At 39.7% G+C, this 18,179-nt stretch overlaps 1 protein-coding gene across 1 annotated transcript; it reads left to right on the top strand.

Moving 5' to 3' along the window:
• The first annotated feature begins 2,373 nt into the window (after window positions 1-2,373).
• On the top strand, window positions 2,374-7,281 carry GNG11 (G protein subunit gamma 11). Its single transcript, XM_068550644.1, has 2 exons — window positions 2,374-2,904; window positions 6,854-7,281. The coding sequence occupies exons 1-2, from the start codon at window positions 2,809-2,811 to the stop codon at window positions 6,977-6,979; spliced, it is 222 nt and encodes a 73-aa protein (XP_068406745.1). The 5' UTR covers window positions 2,374-2,808; the 3' UTR covers window positions 6,980-7,281.
• Window positions 7,282-18,179: the final 10,898 nt, after the last annotated feature.

Raw genomic sequence — 18,179 nt, 5'->3', positions numbered from 1 at the left:
CCCTCACCATCGCGGCCCCTCCTGTTGCGGAGCACAGGCTCCAGACGCGCAGGCTCAGCAGGGCCTGGGCCTGTGGTTCACGGGCCCAGTTGCTCCACGGCATGTGGGATCCTCCCAGACCAGGGCTCGAACCCGTGTCCCCTGCACTAGCAGGCAGACTCCCAACCACTGCGCCACCAGGGAAGCCCGCAAATTTTTTTTTTTTAATTTAGCAGATTCTTTAAAACATTTGTCAAGAGACAGTGGGCTAATAAAGGTTCATTTCTGATTACATCTGTCATCTTCACTGCAGAATGGTTTCTACACATACTGTTTTGTAAAGTAACTTCTATTAGAGGTAATATGTACAATATAAGTAAAAAGTTAACATAATTGGATACAACTAATAATGGATTTTAACATTTGTTTATCCAAAATGTTTTGCTGATGAAATATGTCTTCGAGAATACACGAGAAATTGCTTACCATGGTTGCCCTCTAGGAGGTGAAGTCCGTGCTTAGGAATAGGGAGCTACATACTCTTGTTTTTTTGTTTTTTAAAGAAAAAAGTACCCATCATTTTACCATTTAAAACCAAACAACAACAAAACGTGTGATCATGAGATGTCAGCATTTCCCAACTCATTTTAGTTTAATCAATTTACTTAATATGATATTATTAGCATGTGAATTATTTGATAAGAATAAATTTTTTAATTATACTAATATGTATTTCATTTCTAATTTAAGTCTCATAATACTGTGGAAGAAGTTAAAGAACCATTATGGATTTATAAATATCACTGCATGCAACTAGATGATTTCACAGGGAAGAAATTTCAAGGCCAAAATAACTCTATTCTTATGATTTGGAACAGACGAACATTAATTTACTTAACCAACTTATTTAATTTGGGTGCTGAACTTATTTAATTCAGGCCACATTAACTTACTTTCACTAACTTATTTAAGCTAGTTTTAACCAACCTTTTAAATTTAAGCAATGGGGAAATTAAAAAACAAAAAATCAGTTCTGGAAACAGATGTGAGCTTTTTGTCTTGGCTCACTGCTTGCTAACAGGGAAAACTCCTGCAGCTGATCCAAGTTTTTTGAGCCTGGGAGATCCTGGAATGTGTGGTATTTCAAATACAGAAAATGAAGCTCCTAAATATTTTTCTTTGTGAAAGTGATGTGTCAGATGTAGATACATAAATACAATTAGAAATGAAATTCACCTTAGCTAATTCACCCCTCCCCTACCCCATGACATATCTCACAAACTAGAAAACCAAAATCCAGGAAGAAATAAGTGACTTTTCTAGTGATGGCCAGTGGCAGAGCAGGGACAGCAATCCATGAGTACTGGTCAAGGGGCTCATTGTTCTTTTCATTCTAATATATTCATTGAGGATAAGTGGGTGGAGCCTGTTGAGGAATTATGAACAAACAAAAACCTCTGTTTACAAAACAGGGAATGGCTATGGTGTCTAAGGCCGAGTACCCTGAAATATTCAGTTACTGCCTCTACTCAACTTGAATTTGACTCCATAGGCAGGAGGTAATCTCTGGGGAGAAAGGAATATGTATCTGACTGCTTGGGATACTTTATTTTTTCTTCCTACATGCTTTATTTTTCTTCTAGTCTTTTGAGCATCATTAACAAGGTTTTAGATAGTCAAAGGGAAACCTTGTATTGCATGCAAACGTTTGTCACATCAGACATTGTTCCTGGCTTCACAAAGTAGCAGCTAGATGCATGGTGCTTTCCAGAAAGTGGAGTAACCAATACTAAGCGGATCCACTGCAAACATCCAGGAAGATGCTTGAGCCAGGAATTCAAAACCCTCGGTGTCAAGTGTCACCCAAACCTTGACAGATGGGGAATGGAGAAATACTTCCTGGTAAGAACTTCAAGGTTTCTGCTGTCTGTCTTCTCTAGGATCATCCGCTTATACTTTGAACATTACAAAACATTCCCCTGAAGAAAGAATAAAACTCTGCTGTTGAGGATGCCTGTTTATTAATGTCAGAAAATGGCCGTGCGAGTTATAAACAATATTCACATCCCGATGCCCTTTTTGTTCCAAAATTTGTTAATCCGCTTCAGGCATTTAACAGACTGGGTGTGTATACATCAACAGATGTGATGGGCGTTTCTGAGATTGCAGCTCAGTTTCATTTTTCTCTTGGGCCTTTTCTTAAGCGTCCACATTTCCCACAGTAAACATGTATGTAGCTGGAGGAAAGTTACATGCTGTATATTTTTGAAACTCTTGGAGAGGTGAAGGGCCGTTATTTCCTGCCGGGTAGTGTCCTTCTTTTCTTGCTTCACAAACAAAACCCGGATGTGACTTGGGGGTGGGGGGGTGGGGAAAGCAATGGAACAAAAAGTAAAACTTTTGTTGTTTCTCCAGGAAGGTGGGCTCGCTCCACTCCAACCCTTTGGCCCCAGCCCAGGCCGGTGCCCCGCGGGCGTGGCAGGGTCGGGAGCCGGGGCGGGCCCGGCCAGCATCCCCGCGGGAGACCGCGCAGCGCAGCTTGCAGCCTCTCTGCATCCTTGGGCCCCCTCGCAAACTCAACCCTCCCCGGGTTCCCGGGGGCAGGCCTCCTCGGGAAGTGGAGACCTGAAAAAGAGCAGGGGTTTTAAGATCCTGGGACGCTAGGCAGGGCTGGCGTGAGGGGACGTCGTCTGGGCCCTGGGGGAGGCTGTCACCTCCTGCGCTGGCCGGGTGCGCAGGCAACGTAGTTAGTTCGGGACGCGCCCTGGTTTGCGGCACTTCCAGCTGCTCCACTTCCACAGCTGTCCCTGCGCCCAGTCTGGGGCGAAAATGCCGGCCCTTCACATCGAAGATTTGCCAGAAAAGGAAAAGCTGAAGATGGAAGTTGAGCAACTTCGCAAAGAAGTCAAGTTGCAGAGACAACAGGTAAGTTGGATGTCCCAGAATATTTCCTTCTCTGAAATGAACTAAAGTCAGCTTTTCCTAGTTTGTCGCAGTAAAACAGTTTTTGGCTCTTGGCGGGGGCGGGGGGGGGGCGCGGTTTGGGGTTTTGTTTCGGGTTTTTTTTTTTCCTTTTTTCTGCAGCTTCTTTTGAAGAAGGGCTTTGGTGGTGCTTGGGAACTGCCAGCTGATGTGGGGAAATCACAGGAGGTAAAGGAGAGAGCAAGGATCTCATGAGTAATTTAAAGCCAAATGTTTGAGAATGAGGGGAACAGACAAGAAATTCTGCCTGCTGTTAGTTGGTTTTAAAAACTACTCAAGCTGTAGGGAAAAGGCAGATGGCTACTTAGTTCCTTGATCTTTTTCATAATGGGAAAGAACGGTATTTAAAAGGTTTTAAAAAAAAATCACAATGTAAGTCTTGAATTACCTAGTTTTGAGTTTCATCAGGGCTCTCTAGGAAGTGTGTGATGAACAGTCCAGTGGGGCTTGGGAGCAAAACATTACAGTATCTATCTTTATTTATTTGTAAATCTCATCCCTTTATAATTTCCACTTTATGTTTTGTAAGTATGTGCAATGAACTAGTACCTATACAGTAGTATCTGTATTTATTTATAAACAAATAATTATACTGCGTACAAAAATTCTTTTTCGTGATCATGATTAGAAATTTTAGAGACCACTGAAGTGGATTACAAATTCTGTTAGAACATATGTCCCAGTGTTCAGAAGTCTCCACTGAAATTTGTTGGAGACTTTGTAATTTTTACTTTAAGTTTTTACTGGGAATACAGGCCTTCGTTTCTTCCCTTTTTCCTCAATCAGGCAACCTGTAGTCCAGGAAGAGGTTTTTGGATAGATAATTTTTTAAGGGAAAAATAGTCCTTTCTCCCCAGCAAGAAACGTAGTCCTTTCTCCCCAGCAAGAAAAATTTAAACTGATTTTATTTCTCTATGGTCTAATACTAGAAAAAGTTAAGGAAAAAATGGAAAGGAAGTAGGTGTGGTTAATACGTTCACTTACCTTCCTGCTCTAGTTATGGTAAATCTGTTCATAACAAGAGTCTTGTTACTCAGAAGGGACATTTTGAGTGATGTTTGGAAGGGGCAGGCTTTTTTGTGTTTTACTCTTTATACATTTCTTTTCTCAAATTTAATCTGTAACTTCCAAATCCCTAGTCTTCCAGGATTTTGAAGTTCAAAGTCCTTTTTGTACATGTTGAAAGTTTCTGTAACTTTAAAAATACTGCTGTGTTTAAAGGAAAAACCAAAGTTACAGGACCCAGTGAATAGGATTGTTTCTTGAAACTTTAAGGCATCCATTCTGTGGATGGCAAAGCCCACAGTTTGGTATCTGTTGATCACTTAGATTTTTTTCACGCATTGAACCTCAGAGGTTACAAATTAAACAGAGTTGCATATATTGAAGTAAAGCATTGTCTGTGCCAAGCTGAAATATCTTAATATTTGGTATCACTGTGCAGAACTTACAGGGAAAAAAAGAGACAAGTGTCTTCCAGTTATCAAGCTTCAAATTAGAAATTGGGCAGGGGCCTGGATGCAGCTGACCGTGTGGAAGTTAAAGGTATCATTCATTAGCAGTTCCTCCCGGCCAGCTCCCTCCACTCCTTAGGACACACCCTGCTGGATTGGCTTTCCAGTTCCAGAAACCCCAAGTCTGTGCCAGAGGGAGAGAAAACTTCAGGGATAACCTTAGAGGGTAGAGGGAGAGGCATCTACGTCCTAATAATAAGATTCCAGCATTTCATTATGAACTTTGAATTATAGAGTGTTAGTGCTAGAAAAACATGGGTCTTAGAGATCATTCAACCCACTCACTTTTAAGGATTAAAAAACCTGAATCCCGAGGAGGCTAACCAGCCTTTTATTTAAGACCCCAGAGATAATGATAGAGCAGTTATTAAAACACCAAAACACATGTCTTCTTGATACCCAGTCCACTATTCTGTCAATAAATTGTTCACTTCTGAGCTGTGTACTCCGCTCAGGCCAAGGATACAAAATTCACAGGCTGAATTCTGGCTCTAGCTAGTTGTTGTTCAAACATATCCTCTTGACCGTGGAAGGAAATGCATCAGAGAAGTCATTATTCACTTCTGGAGGTTACACATCTTTTTGGAAACCTAATGAAGAAGCCTCTCTAAGAACAGACACAATCTGGGGAAACATGAGTCTTATCCACAAATTTCTCTGTGGCCACAGAGCCCAGCTTATGGACGCTTACATCATCACCTCTGAGAATTCACTTAAAATGCCCGCACAATGAACGTCAGCAATGATTGACAGCAAATGTTACCTGAGAGAATGGTACTTGTAAAGATTTGTAAAGATTTTATTTTGCCACATTTTAACTGTATCACCTAGGCCTCCACACTGACGTGCCAAGAATCTTTGAGGTGTGGGAGTAAAACACTAAATTTTTGATTTTAAAAAAATTTTAATTGCGGTATAATAGACATGAAACATTATGTTAATTTTAGGCGTGTAACATAGTGATTTGATATGTGTATATATTGCAAAATGATATATTTTTGGCTAGTTTAGAATCTCATCCTTTAATAATTTCTAGTTTATATTTTATGATTATACATGATGTATTAACACAGTAGTAACTGCACTTAGTTATAAGTAAATAATTATGTACATTTTGGGATACATATGCAAACATTTTTTAGTGATCAACATTAAAACAGTTTGAAGATTACTAATCTAGATTACAAAATCAATGGGAACATTTGCCTAGTTTTAAGAGGACTCCACTGGAATTTTCTGGAACTTCTATAACTTTTACTTCTAATTTCTTACTAGTAATGCAGGCCTTCATTAAGACAGTAATCCTTTTTTTTTTCTTTCTTGTTTATTCCCCTCCCTTGTTCTAAAATCACTCTTACAAACTGTCTCTTTTGAATGGAGTTTTTGAAGAAACTATTCAATCCTTCCTCCATTCAGAAAAAGTTTAAACTACTTACATAAACACAAGCCTCAGATAAGCCGACTAAGCCTCGGATAAGTCTTTTCTTATGATCAATTCTGAGCAGAAACATGGGGTGGGGATGGGGGGGGGGACTTTTGGACAACATTAGCCTCTCCGGAGTCAGACTTTCTCCAATGCTTCTATCATTTTATGAACTTGCAGAACCTGGCACATACCCAGGAAGTGAGACTTTTTGCAGGACACACCCCAAAACATTTGGGGAGTATCTACTATTGCATCTGTTCATTAGCATGGAAAATTGAAAGTGAAGTATGTTTCAGTTCCTAAAGTATGGTGGACACGTCATAACTGTATTTTAGCAGAGGAAGGAAATCATATGAGGCATAGTGGATAGAAAATGCTGGAGGTAATTTTTTTCTTTTAGCAGCTTTATTGGAGTATAATTGCTTTACAATGCTGTGTTAGTTTCTGCTTTATAACAAAGTGAATCAGCTATATATATACATATATCCCCATATCTCCTCCCTTTTGTGTCTCCCTCCCATCCTCCCTATTCCCACCCCTCTAGGTGGTCACAAAGCACCAAGCTGATCTCCCTGTGCTATGCGGCTGCTTCCCACTAGCTATCTATTTTACATTTGGTGGTGTATATATGTCCATGCCACTCTCTCACTTTGTCCCAGCTTACCCTTCCCCCTCCCCGTGTCCTCAAGTCCATTTGGAGGTAATTTTTTTAATACAGCGACTTTCAAACTTTTTTGACCCTGACCATAGTAAGAAATATATTTTACATAGACTGTATCATTCATATATATTATATAGGCTCTGTGCTGCGCTCTAATATTTTTATTCTATTCTATTTCATTTAAAAACTTCTGGTTGTACCCAATTATATTAATTTCACTGAAGGGTGGTGACAAAGTTTGAACAATCCTGACCTGATTCATGCTTTCTTTCCTTTCTTTTTCTCCTTAAGGTGTCTAAATGTTCTGAAGAAATAAAGAACTATATTGAAGAACGTTCTGGAGAAGATCCTCTGGTGAAAGGAATTCCAGAAGACAAGAATCCCTTTAAAGAAAAAGGCAGCTGCATTATTTCATAAATAACTCTGGGGAGAAACTTCCTCCTCAGTGGAAGAAGTAGTTTGTTGTAGTTTTCTGAAATAAGACCAACGTGCCTTTTAAAGAAGGAACAACAAAATTTAAAGGAGACTTTCTTAAGTGCTCACAGAGATATGGTTTTGTCTGAAAGCTATGTGCTTCTCATCTTGCGCACTACACACCCCTTTTAAGAGGACAGAGAGTATCAGATGTACGATTATGGGAATAAGGACATCACTTGTGCATGACTCACCTCTTTCAGTATATTGCTTGATGCCTCAAATAAAGTTTTATCTCTGGAAAATGAGTGTTGGTGATTTAAGACGGCTGTTGTTTTGGGGGGTTTTTTTGGTTTTTTTTTTTTTTTTTTTTCTGCATTACCTTTTATACTTCTCCCCATAACCTTTTGGGTGTTTGGGACCTGTATCTAAAGATTAGGTGGTTTGATAAATCAGGTCTCAGATCCAGTTCTGACTCCTGGAATGTTTTCATCTAACATTAACTATTAGGGAACTGAGTGAGTAGAATTCCTAAAGGTGATGGAGTCAGATTATTTGAGTCAGGAACCAGGCCAAGCCACGTCTACGCTAGCACTTCCCGGTTTATCGTCTTACAGATTTTGTTCAGAGTGTTGCTACGATAGTGGCCTGGAGAAAGGGAATGGGCTGGGGATCAGAGGAGCCCCTGGGGGCCAGCCCTGGTCTGTCCTCCCGCAGGGAGCTGCATCTCCAATGTGATCGCCAGGTCTTGGCGTGGCGACCCTCCAGTTCTGTGGCATTGGGCATTGGCACAGATGCTTAGCTCTGCGCCTATGCCTACCAGCCTCTTCCAGGAGGCCCGGGCCAAGCTCGCCTCCTTTCTTTCTCCAAAGGGACAAATTAACCTTTTGCCACTTTCTAAACTTAGCTTGCCTTGTTTCTCATTGCTTCATTGGAATTCTTCATGTATTCTGGCCACTCATCCTTTGCTGGTGACAGGTGTTGTGAATACTTTCTCCCGATTCACAGCTTAACTTTTCACCATGGGATCCTAGCTACAGAGGTTTTAGCCTGAGGATGCAGCACACCAAAGTATATGGCCTGGCCCCAAAGATATCTTGGAAAAGCTGTGGACCAAGATTGTAAGGGTCCTGCAGGGTATGTAGGGGTGGAGTGTATGGTCAGGCCACTCAAGATGGCTGTTCTCTTGCTCTCTGTACATCCGCTGCCCGACCAGGGCCTGCTTCACATACCCGCTATGCAGGGGACTGACTGACCTTCCTATGTCCTTGCCCCAGGCCCCAGCTGGTGATTGTTCTTAGCAAAGGGCTGGTGAGGGGCGTGCCCCTCTACCGGTTTCCCTGGTAACTAATGAGCCGGCCTGACGTCAGTTCCCCTATAACTGGTAACCTCTCCCAACACACCCTCCACCGGCCCCTCCCCATCCACCCTTCCCCGGAGTGAAGACTGCTGTCCTGTCCCGCCTGCAGTCCGCGCTATACAGTGAGGTGTCACTCCAGGACCTTGCTTCAGACATGTAAGCTCCCCCATCCTTTAAACCATTGATGTCTCTGTTGCTGGAAAAAAAACAAACAAAAAAACCAACAACGAAGTATATGGCCTGCTCAAGTCTTTCATGAAGGCACCAGCAGCACAACCTCAAAGAAAAGGACCTTTCTTCCTTTCTTTGAGCATTTTTCCCCTCTCCCTCTGTTTTTTGGATGCAAATTGCTCCAGGTTAAAGTGAAAGGAAAGACAAGCAAAACCCTGACAGGTTAGCTCCAGCTCAAATGGGTTTAGTTACTAACTTGCCCTGCAATTTTCAGTGTGGCATAGAAGCCCAGGTTTCTCCTCAAGGAGGTCTTTTCTCCTGCTTATATGCATAGGTGTACCTTATTAAACCAGAGAGGTGCCAGTGACCTCTAGAAGCTTCCTAAAGTATATCAGCATCCTCATTCCGAAACTACCTTCCTTCCCCTCTCAGAGAAGGAACAGGATACCCCAGGCCTTTGAAAGAGCAGGTTATAGCAAACCAAGAGCTGGAACTATTTCCTTCAGTTTCCTGCCTTTTTTCCAAGTGTTGACATCAATTGGGATTACTGGGAGCCCAGGGATAATTTTATCCCAAAGCATGATCAACTCCACGGTGGAGTTTAAAAAAGTAAAGATATATTTTTTCCAACAACCATAGAACAATTAGTATTTGGGATGTATTGCTACTATTAGTTATTTAACGTTTAAGGTGGCATGGGATTAGTACCTTGGTGCTTGAAAAGTTTTACTTTAATGAGCTGTTTCATTTCTTTCAAGTCATAAGGTTTTCTTCTCTTGTATAGGGAAGCAAACATCTATTCTGGTTATTGGGAAGGTAGATCAAATGATTTGCTTCCTTCAGGGAGGGCCAAGTCAGCACCTGTACCCCCTAACTTCCTGAGAGTTGTGGATTACAAGGCTGATCCTGAATTTCTATGAGTCACATTCACCTATTCAGTCATGTGTGCCTCCAAGTCCTAGCGTTTGCTTTTCATGTACTTTCAACCGTATGACAAATTAGTCAGCCCACTTAAGGTTTTTTCCTTAATAAATATCCAATCTCATAGATGTTTCTACTAAATCTAATTATGTTTTTTTTCTCACTGTTTCATCATAGTAACTCAGCAAACCTATAGAATTGTAATAAAATCCTCTTGATTTTAGAGTGTTCAGCTGCTAAAAATGTATTAGCTTACATTAGGAAGAAAATGAAAAAATATGGTAACTGTGTATTTGGATATATTGTAAAAGTAACTTTCAGTAAGTGGGAATTTGTTAAGTAGAATTTAAATCATGGGTTTAATTTCTTCCCACATATCTAGTTCTGTAATCATTCAGTATCTGATTAAATAGTTACTGTGCTTTGTGCTTTGAGACTTAGATTCTATGAACTCATATTATATTAGCAAAATTGGTTTTTCTATTTCTAGGCAGAATTAACAATACGAAGCTTAACCATACTTGGTATTTCAGGACAATTTATTTTGTATATTGATTGCAAACTGGTATCTCATTATTGTCTAAATTTGCACTTCCTTGATTTCCTGTGATTTTTGCAGTCAGGTTTTCATGTACCTGTTGACCATCTTCACCTATTTCACTCTCTCAACACCCCACCTCTAGCAACCACCACTCAGTTTCCTGTATCAATGAGTTTGCTTTTCTTTTCTTTTCCTTTTTTTTTTTAGATTCCACATATAAGTGAGATCATATGGTATTTATCTTTGTCTGTCTGACTTATATCACTAAACATAATACCCTCAAGGTCCATCCATGTTGTTACATGGTAAGATTTCTTTCCTTTGTTATGGCTGAATAACAATTTCATTGTATATCTATAACACAATTTCTTCATCCATTCATCCATCAATGGATACTTAGATTGTTTCCATATCTTGCCTATTGTAAATAATGATGCAATGAACACAGGAATGCATATATTTTTAGAAGCTTATGTTTTCATTTTCTTTGGATAAATACCCAGAAGTGGAATTGCTGGATCATATAGCAATTCTATTTTAAATTTTTGATGAAGCTCTGTACTATTTGCACCAATTTACATTCCCACCAACAGTGCACAAGGGTCCCTTTTTCTCCACATCCTCACCAACACTGTTGTTGCTAGTCTTTTTGATAATAGCCATTCTAACAGGTGTGAGGTGATATATCAATGTGGTTTTGATTTGCATTTGCCTGATGATTAGTCATGTTGAGCACATTATATTATACCTATTTACATCTGCTTTTATTTGTTTAAATAAACTTTGGACATTTGTACAGGGAACTAATAAAAATTGCTACCTATTAGGGCCAATGTTGGGTATAGTCAGGTGGGAAAGGATGAGATGGAGATTTCTCATTGTATATTTTTGCATAAAGTTTTGATTTTGGGATCTTGCAAATATATTATCTAGTTTAAAAATAAAAGTAATTTAAAAATAGAACAAAATTCATATTTCTGTGTATAGCCTTTTGAAAGTAAGTATATTTGGGTATTAATATCATATGAATCAGTAATAAGTGTGTATAGTTTACAGGATATGACTAATCATCATACAGTTTGATCTGTTAAGCTTATCCCACCGAGTAAGACAAATATATTTGAGTCAGTAATAGTTATACTCTACCCTTATCTCTTCTAATTGAGTCTTAGAAGGATGATGATCAATGAGAAGTGAGCCCCTCTTTCTATTAGAACAGTCTAGGAGAGCAGGGACCAGTGAGAAGATATCTTTGATATAATAGAAGGAGTGGGAGGATCACAGAAGGAAAGTGCTGGGGCCCCTCTCCTGTTAGGGTGAAACCTCATACCGTACTCTGTGCATTGAGCTGTCCTAACCAGGGAAGACCAGGACATCAGCAGCACCTTTTCCAGTCAAGCTACACTCAATCTGAAGGGAGGAATCCACAGACCATTAAAAACCATTCACTGACACTGGGAGAATGGAGAGCCTCACTGATGCCATTGCTTCCTTTTCCTTTTGGCTCAGACACACATTTAAATGATGACCTCTTTTTCTTTAAAAAAAAAAAAATCTAATATTAAAGAGTGCATAATTTCATTGAACATGAAAATGGACAGGGAGGGATTAAAATAGGTGGATTATAAATTTCAGAAATTGGCTCCAAAGTTATTGTGCAAAAGTTACACTTAAAATGAAGGAAATAGATCCTTGTAAAATTCTACAGTCATGAAAAATAATCCATATTAACATATATGTAAATGTATGTATGCATTTATTTATTCAACAACAAAAATATTTGGAGCTCCCTCTATGTACTGGGCACTGGTTTAGGCCTAAAGGATACAGGAGTGAATTAGATAAAACCCTTAAGATCATGGAATTTACAGAAATTATACTTACTCAGATATAGGTGGAAATTACAGAGTATATTATGATTTATAAGGATAAACAGGAAAGTACGTTTTGTATTTTTCAGTGGTGATGATGATGGCATGATGATGATTATGTAATTTATGATGGCATGATGATGGTTACATTTAAATGATTATTATTATTATTAATTAATTAATTTATTAATTTATTTATTTTTGGCTGTGTTGGATCTTTGTTGCTGCGTGTGGGCTTTCTCTAGTTGCGGCGAGCTGGGACTGCTCTTCATTGCAGTGCGTGGGCATCTCACTGCAGTGGCTTCTCTTGTTTCAGGGCACGGGCTCTAGACATGCGGGCTTCAGTAGTTGTGGCACGCGGGCTCAGTAGTTGTGGCACATGGGCGTAGTTGCTCCGCGGCATGTGGGATCTTCCCGGACCAGGGCTCGAACCCATGTCCCCTGCATTATGATTATGATGATGGTGATAAATGATACTGCTGATGATAAGAGCTTATACGTATGAAGTGCTTAATATTTGTCTGACACTGGAGTAAGCTTTTTACATAGATCATGTCTTTTAATTCTCACAAGTACCTTATGTATTGGGTAAATAATTCACTCAAAATCATATAGCTAGTGTAACTAGCAAAACAGAGACTGTGCCTTAAACATTATGCAATCGTACTCTCTTTTAGAAGCCAAAACATATTCAGAGTGAAAAGAACTATTAGCTCAAGACTTTTCTGAGGTGGCTTTTGGCATATGTGTAGCCAGCTACTATAGCCTCAGAAATTTTTGCCCTGTGTATGACATAGAGTTTTATAGTCACTTATTTTAATTGTTTTCATTTGTTGGTTGATTGGTTGATTTTTTTTGTAATCACAGCCTAGCATAACAATTTTAACTTATCAAATGGGTGAATTTTGCTTTGTTAAAATCATATCACAACTCTGAATTATTATAACAATGATGAATTCTAATTATACAATCAAATAGCTTTGCTCATTTGCTGAATACTATAATGTCTCAGTTTAGTACCAGAATTTATCTGATAGAAGCTGCCTGAATTATGGTAGAATGCCAAGAAGAGATAAATCAGACTCTATAAAGACTTTCTTGCAAACACCAAAATTATTAGTGATAGCCCTAGAGAACTGCTTACAGGTACCAAAGAATCTTTTCAAAGAAGTCATCAAATTCAGTCTCTGTAAACTGAGTTTTCTTTAGTAAAGGTAGCCATAGGTTTTAGCTTGTGTCATCTCAACCTTTTCTTACAGCCAGCCTGAGACAGGCGAAGTAAATGACCTACGTCACAGAGTTGTTTTGGGAATTAATGGGTTTGATTGTCTAGGTTGTGAGTAGAGCTCCTTAAATTCATAAAAAGTCCTCATGTATTGACGATGATCAGTATTTATCAACAAACACCCTCAAATCCCATTTGGAAATAATTAGATTAAATATAAATATATAAAGAATTATCCATCCTACAAACTTGGCGTAGTTACTCCGACTTTCACAGCTCTGATGGGCACAGTACAGAGAAGGAAGGGGAAGGAGTTGGTCTTGCCTTATTGGGTGTTTTGGAATAGTATTAAAGCCTGGATATGTCTCAATCTAAGGGAGACAAGGAAGAAAGGAGAGAAACATTTAAAGCGATATTAAATATTTTGACAACATCATCTAAAAACTGATAAAGACTGATATAGTTCACTGATTACTTAAGAACAGTTCAAAGACCATTGTTGCTAAATATTTCCTTCTTATAACTAAAGTCATGTGTTAATGAGGAACATACAGCAAGGATGCACTTGCTCTTTAATTGCCCATGTCCTGACTTGCCTTTTCTTTTATTGTTTTAAGTAATTGTTGAAAGATTGGGTTTTCAACTGATTCTTATTTACATATATTATTTTAATATAAAAACAGATATAAGGTAGAATAAATTAATATTTATTAATATTTGGACTTTCCCATTTGGAGCAGGGAGTAATCCAAACATTTAAAAACCATTCATTTTCATTTGATTTGACAAACGGATTAAGGGCCTGTAAACATGATACTCTACGGACAAGTTCTGCCAATATTTTGCCTGCATTCTAGGAATCGGCAGTCGACACAAATGGTGGTGGCAGTTATCAAGTTCAATTAATGAAGCCAATTTTATGTGCAAAGTGTAAGTGGATTAAGTGTCCGAGAAAAGGAGGGGTAATAAGTGACTGATGAGGGTAAACCTAGGACGTTTTCTACCTTTTCTTCTGGGAACATTTCATGGAAAGAGACACAGTAGCGTAAGTGAAGGAAAAGAATTTGTGGTATTAAACTAAGAGAGAGAAATTCCACTTACTGAGTTCAGCTTGGCCGACTAAGAAGGCATTTATCAAATTTATATTGCAAGAACAGAAGGAACTTATAGTTAATTGGGTACACTGTCATTGATAAAAAGTCTTTAAAAATGCCTTTCAGTTATTGTGGGCAACAAACTACCCCAAATCCAGTGAGTTAAAACAATGCATTTATTATTGTTTCTGAGTTCACCAGTCAGTCTATCTGGGCCTGGCTCTGTTGATCTTGGTGGGTGTCACTGATTCATCTGTAGTCAGTTGATGGATCAGCTCCAGGCTGACTAGTCAGTGGGTTTTGGCTAGGGGTTGGCTGCGGCAAAGTTGGTGACTTTCATCCTTTAATAGGCTTGCCTGGGCTTGTTGTCATAGTACAGCAGGATTCTAAGAGAGTGGAAGCAAAAACAGTGTCTTAAGGCTTAGGGAAAGAACAAGCACACCATCACTTCCACTGCATTCAGTTGTGCAAAGCAAGACACAAGACAAACTCAGATTCAAAGGAAAGGACAATAGATGCCCCCTCTTGAATGAGCGAGCTTCAAAGTCACGTGGTAAAGGGCACAGATACAAAGAAGGGCGGAAAGTTGGGGATATTTTATCATCTACCTGCATCATTGGGTGAGGATCTTGGCCTCAGTTTTGGACCGTGGAAGCCAACAGGAACAACCTAGGGATACAGGGGAAAAGCAGCTCCAATAGAATAAACAAGAAGGTTTTGGTACTAAAAGCATAACATGGGCATGTTTAGGGCACAGACTCAGGCAGTAATTTAAAAAGGTGGGAAGGGGAAGATTAGAAATCTGTATCAAAATGAATTTGAGAGTTTCAGTAACTTGACAAACCTTCACAGCTAGTGTGGCAAAGCTGAATTGCACTAAGGAGAAAATGAGCAGCCTCTTGAAAATTAATTTTACTAAATCACTAAATTGGTGTTTTACAGACACACCAATTTCTGGAAAGCAGAAGATTATGGCTTCCGATTATGTCCTTTTCGCATCTTATGTTAGAGAGTAGAAAGGACCCCTGCAACTTGATCACCTCTTCAAGCAGAGGGGCTCATGTTCAATAGGGTCAAACCCCGTGAAGTCACAAGCTTTTATTTCTGTTCCCAACACCGGTCAGTCAGTCTGGTGAGGTTAAAAGCCAATCCCGCTAATATTTCAGAAACTGATAATATTGTGCCACTCCTAGCTCACCCTCTGGGGAAGCCTGCGTTTCTTTCTAGTCTCTTCCTAATACTCAGTCTTAGAGGGCTGAGATGAGAGAGACGTCCAGAGTGAATTGGGGTTGGCTCTTTAATTTACTCCTGTCCTCCCAGATTTGCTCTTGTTTTAATTCTTCTGAACATTTCGTCTGAATGTGGACTTTAGAGGGACCCCTACTGACATTTCTTTGGGTGTATGTGTTGGAATTTTTTTTCTTGGTACATTTCTCTTATGAAGGCTGAACTCCTTCTCCTTAATACTGATCAGTATTTCTCTGGCTTCTGATGTCTTTTACTGTGCCAAATGTTTCTCACATAACTTCTCATACTTTGCTATAGTTAAAAGGGTGCAGGTTATCTAGAAGGGAAGGAGTTTGCAAATGCTTTTTGAATAACGAGTAGCACAATCACACATTTGAGAACACAAAAATCATGAGCTTAAACTATCCCCCGCAATCTAATATTTGTGTTATTATCATGCATTTGTACAAACTAAAAAATGGGTAAGTTTATGAATTTGTCGTATATTGGAATGGATATAAGGCAATATCATAAATGTATTTTCCTGAGGTCACAAATCATAATACTACACTAGATCAGGGGTCGTCAAACTTTATCTGTAAAGGGCCAGGTGGTAAATATTTTAGCCTTTGCATGCAGTACTATCTCTGTGGCAGCTACTCCAATGTGAAATCAGCTACAGACAATACAGACAATACAGAAACGAACAGGTGTGGCTCTGCTCCAATCAAACCATTTTTATAAAAATAAGCAGCAGGCTGTATTTGGCCCACAGGGCCCTGCTCTGAATCACTGTCTTTCAAACTGCATGTTAAGACCTATTAGTGGTCAATTTAGTGGAAAGTTACCAATATTGTTAATAAAATAAATTCAAATAAACTAGAACATCAGCATACATTCCATATAGTAAAAGGGTATTTGTCTTATGAAACATGTATATGTTGAAATCAACACGTAGAATTCATTTCTTTTTGTAGGTTCCAGTCAACAAAAATTTGAAGGTTGCTGGTCTAGAGTGTTAGAACTGGAAGTCCAGCTTTTGATAGTATAAAGAATTTAACCTCATCCAAAGAGAGGTCTGGCCTTTCCCTACCTACCACTGGGGGTGATCTCTAAGCCCTCTGAATGTCCTGCCTGATAAGAGTGTCTGTTTACCTGGGGACTTTGGGCCATGTCAGACAGTTTAACAGTGTGACTTATGGGGAATCTTTGAGTCATGTGGTATCAGCTTGATCTCTAGAGAGGCTGTAGACAGGCCAGCAATGGGGGCAGTTGACCATGGAGCCCCAACAAAGATTCTGCATATGAAGGCTTTGGTGAGTTTCCCTGTTTGGCATTACCCCATGCATGTCACACATTGTTTCTGAGAGAGCAGTGTTGGCCGTGATTCCACTGGGAGAAGACAATTGGAAATCTGGAACTTTCCTAGACTCTGCCCCATGCATCACTTCCCGTGGCTGATTTTACTCTGTCTCTTTAGCTGTAATGAAGTGTAACTGTGAGTATAACAGCTTTCAGTGAGTTCTGTGAGTTCTTCTAGCAAATTACTGACTCTAAGGCTGGTCTTGGGGACTCCTGAACTTGTAATTAGCATCAGAAGTGAGGGAGGTTTTGTGGACTGTGTCTTTCTAATTTCTCAGATGAGGAAACCATGGGCTAATGACATTTATAAAGGCTGTGCAGCTAAGTAGTAGCAAGGCCACAGTGAGAGTATCAGCTCTGTAAGTCTCCTTATTCAGAGGCTTCTTCCTATTCCTGTGTCATTCCTGCTAACAAATGCTAACATTTGTTGAGTTTTTCTGACTTTATGCTAAGGGCCTGATACACATTAAGTCATTTTATCCTCACAAGGACCCTATAACAGTTGTACTAGGATTAGCCCCATTTTACGGCGACAAAACTATGGCTTGGAGAGTTTAGGTACATTTCCCAGGGTCATACACGTTTTAAATGGTGAAACCAGCACTCAAAGCCAGAGACTCTGATTCCACCTGAATCTCATCTTCTCATTGCTCAGTATTGTTTCCTTGGATGTTGTACATTCCGTTCTCTAGAGATGCTGATTTTATTTCACAAGAAACCACCTAGTTACCTGGTAGATATGTACATAACAAAGAACTGAATCGTATACATCTTCAGTATTTAGTACATGGCACAGTTAACCCTTAATAAACAGAGGTTGATAATGAATGAGGATAAAAGATGTAGGGTCTTGGGTTAGAATCCCATATATCTTCTTGGTTTCCCACATTGTTGTTGGCATATTGGTTTTCTTCCTCTCCATCTTTTCCTCCTCTTCCTCCTCTCCCTTCTCCTCTTGCCTCTCTCTCTCTCTCTCATAACTTGCAATATACATAAGCATGTGTGCATGAGTTTTAGGAGTCAGTCAACCTTCTAAAATTTAATTTAAAATGCTTGTATATGCTTCCCCCACCTCCTCCCCGCTTTGGTAAGACAATCTACTATTTTCATCTCAAAAGTGTCAATAAGCCAAAAACGGTTAGGATTCTTTACCTTGAGAGGGAGGTTGCTTATATAATCCATATGAAAGGGACTGCCTTCAGTTTAGACCCTGCTACTGTTTCACTGCATTGGAGGCTTGGAGCCGAGTCCCACCAATTTTCCTTCATGGGCTGAGGGCTCCCCACTGCCATTTCCCGACCACCACCTGACTGCCTTCACTCACTCATGTTCGAAGTTCAAGCTGCTCCCTTTTGCCATCCTCTCTCCGTGCACGCAGTCACCTGCTAGCCTTGCTTCTTCCTTGATGACATCAGAGACCTTGCCTCCACC

This window comes from Eschrichtius robustus, chromosome 8 (genome assembly GCF_028021215.1).
Source record: "Eschrichtius robustus isolate mEscRob2 chromosome 8, mEscRob2.pri, whole genome shotgun sequence".
NCBI classification, from domain to species: Eukaryota; Metazoa; Chordata; class Mammalia; order Artiodactyla; family Eschrichtiidae; genus Eschrichtius; species Eschrichtius robustus.
This window is presented reverse-complemented; position numbering and strand designations above follow the sequence as displayed.